General features: G+C 43.9%; 2 protein-coding genes across 3 annotated transcripts in view; both read right to left on the bottom strand.

Annotated features, from left to right (window-relative positions):
* LOC131028447 (protease Do-like 8, chloroplastic) overlaps positions 1 to 12,767 on the bottom strand; it is a 186,560-nt gene that overhangs the window by 110,799 nt on the left and 62,994 nt on the right. The gene's annotated exons all lie outside the window — the stretch shown is intronic.
* LOC131028448 (uncharacterized) lies at positions 6,171 to 8,195 on the bottom strand. Its single transcript, XM_059213085.1, has 3 exons — positions 7,542 to 8,195; positions 7,028 to 7,433; positions 6,171 to 6,914 (listed from the first exon to the last, which is right to left on the bottom strand). The coding sequence occupies exons 1-3, from the start codon at positions 7,929 to 7,931 to the stop codon at positions 6,871 to 6,873; spliced, it is 840 nt and encodes a 279-aa protein (XP_059069068.1). The 5' UTR covers positions 7,932 to 8,195; the 3' UTR covers positions 6,171 to 6,870.

The raw sequence follows: 12,767 nt of genomic DNA, 5'->3' as shown, positions 1-12,767 counted from the left end.
CTAGCAGCTTATCAATGAACACACAGAAAAGTCTGAAGACACATGGCAGCCATGGAGGTCTGCATACAATTGAAATTACAAGTAAATAGCAATGCCAACAACCTGATTTAAATCGCCCAACTTGTGTTTGGAGAAGCAAGCAATATTTTCGACCTTTGAAGCCATTAATGTCTGATTTTTCCCTCATGCCATGTCGCCCCTGCTGCTGCTGTGTAGGTCTGATAATTAATGGTTAACAGCTGCAAACCACCTTCAATCTTTCTCTAAAGTGATTGCCCTACCTCCTTAATCCTAGCGCTGTCCTTATTGATGAAGTTAGATGCCAAATAAAGGAGATATGAGCGAATCGAAAGATGGGGCTGACTGGTACGATTTGCTTCAGACTGAGACACCATTGATACCTCCTCCAAAACACTCCAAATTGCCTCAAAAAGAATCGCTAGTGTCCTCCAATAATATCGATGTCCTTCATTTTGGTATATGAAGCTTCAATGAAGAAAGATGAGAAAAATCGTGGTTAGGGGTTAGGCAGTTCGATTTTTACTTCAGATCTTGAATATGACCAGCAACTCTCTTCAAACTGACCTCCAATGTGCTCCCAAGAGAATCGCCTAGCCTCCCTCAAAGTGTAGATACAATCATAGATACTTATTGGCCCAAGAGCTGAAGTCCTTACCAAAAATCATTCACCATGAAAGCTGATGCCAAAACTCAATTAGCTCAATATGAAGGACTGAGTGTCCCTCACTCTCAAGGCAACCCTTTGGAGGATCTCTCACCCCCTCAGTTATGCAGATCAAAGGGAGGTTTCGTTCCCTAAGACCAAATCTGCGGACAACCCTTGGCTCCACAACGTCAATACAAGAGAAGATAACAAACAAATGATGCCCAACCATGAATTACCCTCTTCTATTTATTATTTTCATAACCCATCATAAGATTCCTTCTAGAAGATTCGGGTAGGTACACTTTATTATTTCTCAAGTGACTTTTAATTAATTTTTATTTTATACTTAAGTCACTTTATTAATTTAATAAAATATAAAGTCATCTCACGTATGTTTTTAAATGAATATAATGAGACAACTTATATAATATTAAATTAAATATTTTTCCCTTATTTCTCCAAAAATCTACACAAACAATCCCAGGCCAAAATCGGGGACATAACAACATGGCAGATTTGAAAATGAAGTATATGCAGATATAGAGATGAAGTTGAGCAGTCATAAAGGAAGAATTCAATGTGGATTTCAGAGCAGACCTTTGAAGTGAAAATGAGAAGACTTTAAGAGTTATCAAGCACATTTATTGAAGATAGTATATGCAGACTTTTGAGAACAGTTCCTTGAAGAATACTGCAGATATATAAAGGGTCACCTCTCTTTGTGAAGAAGGTATATTGAGGAGTTCATAAAATTCTCATGATAAGTTATTACAGATCTAAAAGGACATAAGAGATATTATAGCAGGTCTAAAAGCAGATTTTAAAGAAGAGATTTGTGACAATATTGTGGCAAAACTGTGGTCTGATTTATATCAGATTTGAAGGTGGCATAAAAGAGCTTCATTATAGCAAATTAGTGAAGGTGGTATTGTGGCAGACTTATAGCAGATTTTAAGAGCTACTTGGGAGGAAGATTGATAACATAGTTTGTGAAGAATAAGTTGATCCATCGTCTGTTGATTAAGCAACATTAATAAGGTCGAAATTTGAATGAGGGGTTAGTGTTTCTAATTGAATGAGGGGTTGGTGCCTCTAGTGGGCAAGTGCTCACAAATTAGAATGAGGGGTTGGTGCCTCTAGTGGGAAAGTGTCTCACAAATAGAATGAGCGGTTGGTGCCTCTAGTGGGTTGATACCTACGAATTTGTAAAAGAAGTTTTCTATATATAAGGAAGCTATTTTACCATGGTTTCCTCTCATAAGGGTTTCCACATATATATCTTGTGTTATATTCATGTTCATAATAGTTGGATCTCATGTGAATGTTAGTATGCAATGAATGTGTTTTGAGATAAAGTTATATGCTTATAATATTAAGTTGAAAAAGGAAAAGTTTGTTACTGGTGCCTCTAGTGGGCAAGTGCTCGCGAATTAGAATGAGGGGTTGGTGCCTCTAGTGGGAAAGCGTCTCACAAATAGAATGAGGGGTTGGTGCCTCTAGTGGGTCGATACCTACGAATTTGTAAAAGAAGTTTTCTATATATAAGGAAGCTATTTTACCGTGGTTTCCTCTCATAAGGGTTTCCATGTATATATCTTGTGTTCTATTCATGTTCATAAAAGTTAGATCTCAAGTGAATGTTAGTATGCAATGAATATGTTTTGAGATGAAGTTATATGCTTATAATATTAAGTTGAAAAAGAAAAAATTTGTTATACTGATTCACTCCCCCCCTCTCAGTATAACTATGTTCTCAACATTACTCTCCACTACTTCCTCCTTTAAATATTCCTATCTCCAAATACAATGATGCATCTCTTTGAATAGAGACTTCTTTCAATAGAGATGTAACCTTTGTCATGAAATGATTATTGCCTTAACTAACGTTTATTGAGGCCTTTATTAAGTTCCTTGCTAACAATATAACATTTAAATTCTTTCATATATTAATTACTATGTTTAATTATAAACTTGGGTGCTAGCTAACAATATAACATTTCAATTCTTTCATATATTAATTGTTTACCCTCTGGGTGAATAGCTTAGAACATACAGATAAAACACTCAATGCAGAATAATAATGCCATAGATATCAGATAAAACATAAGAAATGCTACTCCATTCATAATCATCTCTTTTACAAGTTACATTCCGAGGTATATAAAGGTACCAAGGGGATGCGAGGGCCATCCGTCGCACCCATAACTACCATCCCTCAGTTACATTACTAATGAAAGTAAAGTACTATCTAATTAACTATTTTATTCCATACAATATTACCGCTAACATCATCCCCCCAAAAAAACAAGGTCGTCTCCTGACGACTGGAAAGCAAAATGGAAGGATTACAACATAAAACTCGGGACTGAGAAGGGGGTGGAGGAAGCGTCCCTAGTGGAGAGGGTGTGGCACTCAGGCGAGCGCGTAACTTGTAGACCTGCTCAGTCCGCAACATGAGGTCCCGCTCCGCAACCATCTAGCGTTCCATCGCTGTTTTCACCATCAATGCTACCTCCAAGACTTCCTTATCTTTCTAGTCCACCTGCTCCAAAGCGCTACCCAGTCGGTTCTCGAACATAGTCCTGTCTTCGTGCACTTCCTCCAACCGTCCCTCCAAGGCACCCCTAGCCGTCCTCTCTCCGGCTAACACTGTCTCCAAGGCAGTTTGTTCTTCATCCCATGCGGCCATCGCCTAAGCCAATCGCTCTCTGTGGAGCTCCTCTGTCTGCTGGAGCCTAGTAGCCAACTCATCCCATGCCAACATGGCCTCCCTGCGTTGGGTCTCTGTACTGTCGGCAATATATTGCGTCCTCCGCAACTCATAGTAGGTTTCCCAAAAGGACTACTCTATTCGCCTCAACAATGATTGTCTGCTAGTTTCGCCAACCTGCTCTCGGAGGCCCCAATTCTCCAACATCTGTAAGGTCTCTGTGGTAGGCCATCCACCAGACTCAAAGCACTAAGTAAAGTGGGTCCTACACCTGTCCCTCATAAACTCCAGTAGCTGCTCCAACTCGTCGTCTGCCCGGGCCTCTCCCTCAGACCTCACGGAGGCTACCACCCGTTTGGCTTCCACAGCCATATCGGCCAGGAACTGCTCTAATTCCCAGTCACCATCCCCTCTCGAAGATGCTACGATACCATGCTCCTCCATAGCCCCGTGGGAAGTCTGTGGGAAGCTCGGGGTCAACTCCTCCTCCTGCGTAGGGCTCAACACCAACTCACGGATGGGTGAGTGGTCCCTCGATACACTCCGCGTCGGCTCTAGCGAACTATCTCCGACAAGGTCCACAACCTCGTGAGAACTCTCCTCACGCCGTGGAGAAAGGACTGATGTACTAGCCGGGGCTATTGGTGCCAGTTTGAACCGGCTCAGCCACACATTCATATCCTGCTGAGAAGGGGTACCACTCTCTCCAGGACGCTCCGCTGGTACCCCCATCTCCCCATCTTTTGTCCATCCCATCTCTACTACTGTCGTGGGATGACTTTCGTCGACCACCAGAGGCTCCACCAGTGTCGCGGCCGCAGGTGGGGGAACCATGATCACGGGTGTCCAGCCTTGCCCAAAACCAGGAACGGGCACGGCCAGCACTGTCGCACCTGGAGGAGGCAACGTGGTACCTGTTGAGGTCGTCTGCTCATCCAAAGGCTGCGCGGCTGCGGTTGATGTTGACCCCATGTCCTCCTCTACATGTTGCCCACCCCGACCTACCATTCTGAAACTACTCTCTATGGCTGTATCATTGGAGTCCTCTGCCTCCTCGCTCGGGTCACTACTGGCGGACTCCGACTCGGTTGCCGAAGCTGAAACCACTACCCTTTTCTTCCGTTTCGTGCTCGAGTGTATATCTCCGCTTGGTGCCATGGTGTCCAGGTGAATCCAATAAAATATGGGAGGTTGGCCAGGGTGTACACAACCTTGTGGTGCCAAGTGCTGGTCCGGTGAGCCCCGAAGGCGTACTGCATCTAGAAAGAGCCCAATAGCGTGGTAGGGCATGTAGAAAGTCCTGTGTTGGAGAGTCATGAATTCCTCCATCCTATCTGCTAATACAGATGCCCAGTCATATACTACACCATTACGGATGCCATTCACAAGCACCACCTGTGCCATGGCAATATCTGAAGCCCGACTTGCTCCCATCAACCGGCTCTTCAATACATCCACCAGGCACCGCCATATTCCTTCTCTTAGAAACGACTTCTTCAAACCTTGACTTTTGCTTGCGTGCTGAAGACTAGCAAGTTTCGTTTGTGTGAGGTCGTTGCGACACATCAGCTTCAGAAGTTTGTCTTTGAAATCTGGGGATATTTTCTGTACCTTATCCACCTTCTTTCCGTGCACCCCAGGAATACCAAAAACTCTGGTAAATTCGGTCGAAGCAAAGGATACTGTGATCTATTGATGGTCGTAATCAAATACTGACTGCCGCCTATGCGAGTCGTAGGTACCAATCATGGCTTGCAGCACCACCTCGAAGTCCTTGATGCAAAAAATTGGCATCTGGATGGTCCACTGTACCTGTGCAAGTCGCAGTTCTATCTTCATAGGGTCATCGTTCGGGGTCTCGTTCCACCATTTTCTGCAATCTGTGCCAGTCAAACCCTCGAAAGTGATTGTGTCCATCGTCACCTCACTCTTTGCTGCAGTCTGCTGCACTTTGGGTTGTACTTTCTTCCCTTTCTTTTTGCTGCTGTCAGCCATGCCGCCTCTTACCTTTACACCCGAAGGCAGGATCTGGACCACGTTCTTGTTCCCTGAGGTTGACGGCACTACACCAGGTAACTGCCGTAACTGCTTTTGCCAACTTTTCCCACTGGCGTCCATTAAATAATGCTCCCTTTGTCGTTTGTGCCCTCTTTTAAAAAAGAGTAGGGTTAGAATAACAAGCACGTGCCTATTTCTCTTTCCCCGCACCTATACCGGACTGCTGCAGCCGTACGATAATGTTGTTTTCCTTCTCTGGTTTCTGTCGTACGGTTTAATATTTTCCTCTTCCCTTATGTTGTTGTCGTACGGGTGTGTCTGCTTGTGCCGTTATAAGGTCGTGGGGTTCCACCGTGAGACACCACCGTACGGTGCGTGACCCATACGATGGACACACCACCGCACGGTGACCCCGGTGCCACCACACGATGCCACCTGCGTGGCCCCCACCGTACGGCGCGTGCCACCGTACGGTGTTTCCGTCGTACGTGCATTCTGTTGGCACCATAGCTTCCTGCCCGTACATGAGTTGGAACCAAAGAAACGGGACTCGGACTCGACTCAGACTCGGACTCGGGACTCGGCATCAGACTCGACTGGACTCGGGAAAGTGAAAAACTCAAGAAATTTAGAGATTTTTAAAGATTTAAAACTTGTTTCAGACACCCTTTATTGAATACACCTTAAAGACACAAAAACATCATCAAACTCGGCTCATTTGATTACATACACAAGTATACATCACTCACATAAGCATAAACGCAAATTGTAGCTGAAGAAAATAACAAGCATAGATATATAAATATTGTCAAATGTATACAATATTACAAAACTCATGGAATAAAAAATCCATGTCATCATATGATCATCATCAAATGTTTCATACAAATACCAAAGGTAAATAGTAAATGCTAAATACAACTACAAGTGTACAAGCCTATGGCTCAGAGGCCCGTGCAACTGAACCCTCTCGCCCTGGCCCCCTGCGAAGGCGTTTAAAGTAGGTCCTAGATGATTCAGCAGCCATAGTCGCTCCCCGTGACACCATGCCATGCTCACCAACATCAGGAACAGTTGTGTCATGCTCGCCAACATCAGGAACAACTGTGTCACTCTGAGTCTCAGTATTTCCTGTCTCTGCTCATGCTCTTTGCTCCTCCTTTGCCATGGCTACAGCCTCAGCCTCTATATCTACCTGGTCAATCCAATCAATGTCATCATCACTAAATACAGCTATAGGAGTCCCAGGAGCTGTCTGATTCTCATTGGCCCACTTTGCTTCAAGATCAACCTCATCTAGAATGATAGGAGACATGTCAACTGTTGCATTCTTTCTCATTCTCAGGCGGAGGTTGTAGTGAACAAAGACGAGATCATTCATCTTCTCCACAAATAATCTATTGCGCCTCTTGGAGTGTATGTGCTCAAACATACTCCAGTTGCACTCACAACCTAATGCGCTGCATGGTTGGCTCAAGATGCGAATGGCCAACTTCTAAATATTTGGTGTCTCTGGGCCAAAAAAGTTCCACCAATGATCTGAGTTTGAAATGAGAAAAATAAATAAAATCAGTCTCACTCATGAACTCATTTAACAGGTTACAATATAGTATTGAATAAAACTAAAATTAAGCCTAACAATTTATTTTTACCTGGCATCATAGTTGTCCTACCGTCTTTGGCGACAGGACGAGAGGTCTCCCCTTGTGCATCTGAGAACATCTGTAGCTCTCGAAAAAGGTCTATCTGAGAAGTACCAGCATGTCCCATCTTCTCCATGATTGCATATAGCCCATTAAGGACCTCCACATCAGCCTTGAAAGAAGGGATAAAACGGAATGCCGGATTCAGATAATAGGCTGCCACATGGATGGGCCTATGAAGTTGATGATGCCATCTCCTATCAATGATCTCCCAAATGGGACCATACTTGCTCTCATCTGCTCCATAGACGAATCTGATGGCCTCCTTCGCCCTATCCATGCCCTCATATATATAGCCCATTGCGGGCTTATCTCCATCTGCAACTCGCAACAAAACCACCAAGGGCTTAACAAACTGCAAAATTGAAAATACTGTGTAATTTAGAAAAATGAGCAAATAAGAGAATACATATAATAAGTTATAAAACATGAAGTTAAATTGTAGAATTTATAAAAAAATTACCTTCACTATCTCATCACAAGGGACCCAAAAGCCTTGCTCATCAAAAATGCAGTCTGCCATCTCTATCCCTGCAGGGGTGGTAGCATAGGATGAGGAAGACCACTCCTCACCAACAATCATACGTCTCAAGGCAGACTTAGACCTAAGCATGGACTGCAATGTGAGGAAGTTTGTGGCAAATCTTGTGATTCCTGGACGAGCTAACTCCTTCTGCTCTGTGTATTGTCTCATAAGAGCCAACACCCATGAATGATCATATACAAATTTGCAGACATTTCTTGCCCTTTCTACACATCTCTTGACCCATGGGATTTTTCCAATATCCTCCAACATGAGGTCAATGCAATGAGCAGCACATGGAGTCCAAACTATAGATGGGTGCCTCTCCATCAATAGTCTACGTGCAGCAACATAATTTGTTGCATTGTAAATTGTAATTAATGGAGGTACAAACTACAAGATAGTAATTAATTTGCAAACAAAATTAGTTTGTAATCAAAAGTTTACCCGCAACAACATAATTTGTTGCATTGTCGATCACTACCTATACCACGTTCTCCTCACCCACATCTTCAATCACCTCCTCTATCTACTCACATAGGTAGGTGGCATTCTTGCAATGGGCGGAGGCATCAATGGACTTGATGAAAACGGTGCCCCCTGAAATAAAAAAATAAAGCTAGGTCAATGATCATTCAATAAACCATTAGATAAAAAATAAAAAAGTAAAGACTATATGAAACTAAAATTAATCAATCACCTGTGGAAGAAACAAGAAAATTAAGGAGAGTTTTATTTCTCCTATCCGTCCAACCATTAGTCATGATGGTGCAACCTTTAGTGCTCCATATGTGGCGTTGTTCATCTAAATCCTTTTTCACATCATCCACCATTTGAGACAAAATGGGTCCCCTCAAATCACTCTCACTAGGGGCTTTGAACCCCGCCCCGCATATGGTAATGGCATCAACCATTTGTTGCCAATAAGGAGACCTGTCGCAAAGAAACTCAATGAGATAAGTTAAGTATAAAAATTCAATGAGATAAGTTGAGTATAAAAATTAAAACAATCAAAGTTATCAAACATAAAAGTTAGTAAAACATTCACCTGGCTACAAAGAATGGAATACCGCTGTAGCTCCAAAACCTGCCAACTGCCATTTTAGCAGCATCATGGACCTCCTTGTTCCAACCCATGCCCTCAAGCGACGGTTGGGACCCAGGAGTAGTGCGAGGCACAAAGAAGGAATCCAACCTAGATTTCCGAATCCTAGGTCCAATGGTAACATTCCCACTACAACTACTAGTGGTAGGAGCATGAGAAGTGGTGGTGGCACTGCCACTTATAGAAGTAGAAGCAGAAACAGAAGCACCAGCAATAGCAAACTAAGTGGGACGATATGGAGGTAAGGAAGAAGAACCTCCAACACAACCTAACTATGTCCCTCTTCCTATAACTGTCTCTCTCTCAATGACCACTCGATCCTCCTTTTGTTTCTTTTTTCTTTCAATCTCCTCAACCATTACATAACAATCACGTACGGCCTCAGGGACTACTTTTAGGCATGGTTCGGCATCATGTCCACACACACCAGCAATATGGTATTTCAGCCTATATATACCTCCATGGAATATTGTTTTGCAAAACATACATTTTGTTTGCCCCTTTCCTTGCCCTGGAAAATCCTCATGATATTTCCAAGCAGGGTCCTTTCTAATGGGGGGTCTAGAAGCTGAAGTAGACATTTTAGGATAGTTTTGTGAAACTTGAAGTTGAGGCAAATAATAAAGTGAAGTTTGCTGCAATAAAACATTACAAATACAAAATAAAATTAATACATACATTCAAAAAAACTAAAGTAGGGTTTGTAAAAAAAAAAAATTTAAATTGTAGGGTTTGTCAAACCCTACTTTTTTTTTAAAAAAATTTACAAACCGTACATACAACCCTACATAGTACAACTACATACTACATGCTACATACAAATTACAAACATACAAAAGATCTTGCATACAAGAAAATGTAAAACTTTCAAAATAAATGAATAGAAAATGGAATTTTTGCATACAAGAAACAAAATAATGTTCAAAAAAACAATCTTACCTCTTACAACAAGCTTGAAATGAGCTGCAAACTCTTCCTATCCAACTCTTGATGCACCAAATCGAAACACAATGCAACTCCAATGTGACAAATTGAAGAAAACTTGAGCTTCCTCCTTGCTGGTTTTTCTTCTATGCACCCTTGTTTTTCTTCCCAACTCACTTTACTCTTCCTTTTTTTGCAAGTGAATGAAATGAAAGTCACTTTTAGGGCTAGAAGACAATTAACATAAAAAAATGGATTTAAAAAAACTTTGCAAACTAATTTTTTGTGTTTTAAAGTATGCCCACGTCGGCCGAGTCCAAGGCTCGGGACTCGCCGAGTTTGGCGAGTTTGGCCCAAACTCGCCAACTCGGCAAGTCTGGCAAGTTTACTCACCAAACTCGGACGAGTCCGAGTCCGAGCCCCTGGGACTCGGCAGGCCTGACTCGGACTCGGACTCGCGGAGTCTGGGCGAGTCCGGGCGAGTCCCGTTTCTCTGGTTGGAACGTAGTCTGGTCGATGGTCACCTTATAGGTTGTGCGGTAGGCCCACAAGACCGAGGGAAATCTTTCTTCCCAATCTTCTCCCTCGACACCGCACGACTTATAAATCACGCCCACGAGAATCTTGTTGGTAGCCTCGACCTGCCCATTGGCTCGCGGGTAATAGGGGCTAGACAGCGAATGGAAAATCTTGAATTCCGTAGTAAGGAGTTTAATAACGTGGTTCACAAAATGTCCACCCTTGTCGCTTGTCAACTGCATAGGGATCCCATACCGTGTAATAATTTGTTCGTAGATGAATCTTGCTATACTTACTGTCGAGTTGTCAGGTAGGGCCCGCACTTCAACCCATTTGGTTAAATATTCCGTGGCTACCGCAATGTAGCGACACCTAGCGCGGCTCACCTTGAGTGGCCCGATAAAATCCAGCCCCCAGCGCTCGAATAATTCATGAGCCTGCGAAGGGTTGAGGGGCATGAAATCCCTTTTCAGCGGCCTCCCTGCTCTTTGACAAGTATCACAACCTACTACCCATTCTCTCGCATCATTATACAATGTGGGCCACCAGAGGCCTGCTAGCAACACCTTGCGGGCCGTAGTGTCTGGGCCCATATGTCTGCCTGCGGATCCTTCGTGTGCCACCCTTAATACACTGGAGACTTCCTCCTCCATGACACAATGCCTTAGTACCTGATCCGTTCCCATTTTGTAGAGTAAGCCATTGATTAGTGAAAAGGTCTTGCTTCTAGTACTAGCTTCCTCCGTTCCCCTGGGGGCATATCCTCTGGGAATCGGGACGTCGACAGGTACTCTCCAATCTTCTTGTACCACGAAGGGAGTACAGCTATTTGGAATAAGTGCGCATCTAGGAAATCATCATTTACTCCCTCTGGAGGTTCCCCTGACTTAATCCAGGACAGCTGGTCGGCTATGACATGGCTTCGCCCCGATCTTACCACAATTGTAAATGTGAACTCCTGTAGTAGCAATAGCCAACGGCTTATCCTCCCTTGGATAATAGGCTTGTTTACCAAGTACATGAGTGCCTGGTGGTCTACGTAAAATGTGAATGGTGTAGCGAGTAGGTAATGACGGAATTTTTGTACGGCATAGACCATGCCGAGGGCTTCACGTTCTGTGGTACTGTAGTTCTTTTCAGCCTTCGAGAGCAACCTGCTCGCAAAATAAACGGGATGGTCCAACCCATGTCCTCCTACCTGGGCTAATGTAGCCCCGATGGCATAATTTGAGGCATCCATGTAAACGTGGAATTCCTTATCCTAGTTCGAGTATGCAAGTATGGGCGCTCCCATCAATCTCGTCTTCAGCTCTTCAAATGCATTGCTTTGTGGCTTTGTCCAGATGTATGGCTCCCCTTTTCGTGTCAAACTATCCAACGGGTGGGACACCTCAACGAAGTTCTTGATGAACCTCCTGTAGTACCCTACATGACCAAGGAAGGACTTTATCCCAGTGACGTCCATAGGAGGTTTTATTTCTACTATGACCCGAATCTTGTCCAGGTCCATTTTCAATCCTTCTTTACACACAATGTGTCCAAGCAATCTTCCCTGTGGTACCATGAATCTACATTTCTTCGGATTAAGGGCCAACCGTGCCCTTCGACATCTCTCCAGGCACTCCCCGAGGGTTTTTAGGTGGATGTCCTGTCCGCTGTAAATAGACCAATCGTCTAGGAAGGCTTTGAAGTTCCCCACGGACATCTTGTCGAAGATGTGCAAGATGATGCGCTGAAAGGTCGCGGGTGCATTACATAGACCGAAGGGCATTCGGTTGTGTGCATACACACCATCCTCCACCACGAAGGTCGTTTTCAACTTATCTTCCTCCGCGATGGATATCTGGTTGTACCCAGAGAACCCATCCATGAAGGAATAGATTTCATGTCCAGTCACTTCCTCCAGGATGATGTCGGTGAAGGGTATGGGAAACGGGTCTTTAATAGTGACAGCGTTCAGACACCGGAAGTCTACACAGATCCGGATCTGATTGGCCTCTTTCTTGAGGGAAATCACAATGGGAGACACCCATTTGCTTGTCTGCACTTTGAAGATTATGCCCGCTTCCAACATCCGCTCAATTTCGTCATTCACCCGTGCAGCATAATTTTTATTCATATGGTAAGGCCGCTTCCTTACCGATTGTGCTCCCAGTACCAATGTTATGCGGTGTATACATAGCTCTGGGGGCACACCCTTCAGGTCTTTGTACGTCCATGCAAAAACATCCTTGTATTCAAGGAAAATTTTGAAGGCTGCGGCCTTCAGCACTGGATTCCAGTCATCTCCAACAAGAATGATCTTGGGGTCACTCGTCCCCCCAAGATTTGTCTCCTTCAAATTGGCTTCCTAATATTTAATAGGCTCCCCCTTCGGGAACTAGTGTGCCAGCATCTCATTCACCGAGGCCTCCCCTTCCTTGTACTCTCCATATTCTAGAGGAAATATATCTGGTTTTTCCTCGATACTCAATACATTGCATGAGGGTGTAAACAATTTGTAATCTCCCATTTGCCAGTGGAAGAGGCCATTCAAGGAGTCCCCGTCATCCCCCGAGCATGCTTCCAGTTAAAGCACCCCTCCGTCACTGGGCTCCATGCCGCGTCCGTCTTCACCC

The sequence above is a fragment of the Cryptomeria japonica genome, chromosome 10, assembly GCF_030272615.1.
Source record: "Cryptomeria japonica chromosome 10, Sugi_1.0, whole genome shotgun sequence".
Classification (NCBI taxonomy): Eukaryota; Viridiplantae; Streptophyta; class Pinopsida; order Cupressales; family Cupressaceae; genus Cryptomeria; species Cryptomeria japonica.
This window is presented reverse-complemented; position numbering and strand designations above follow the sequence as displayed.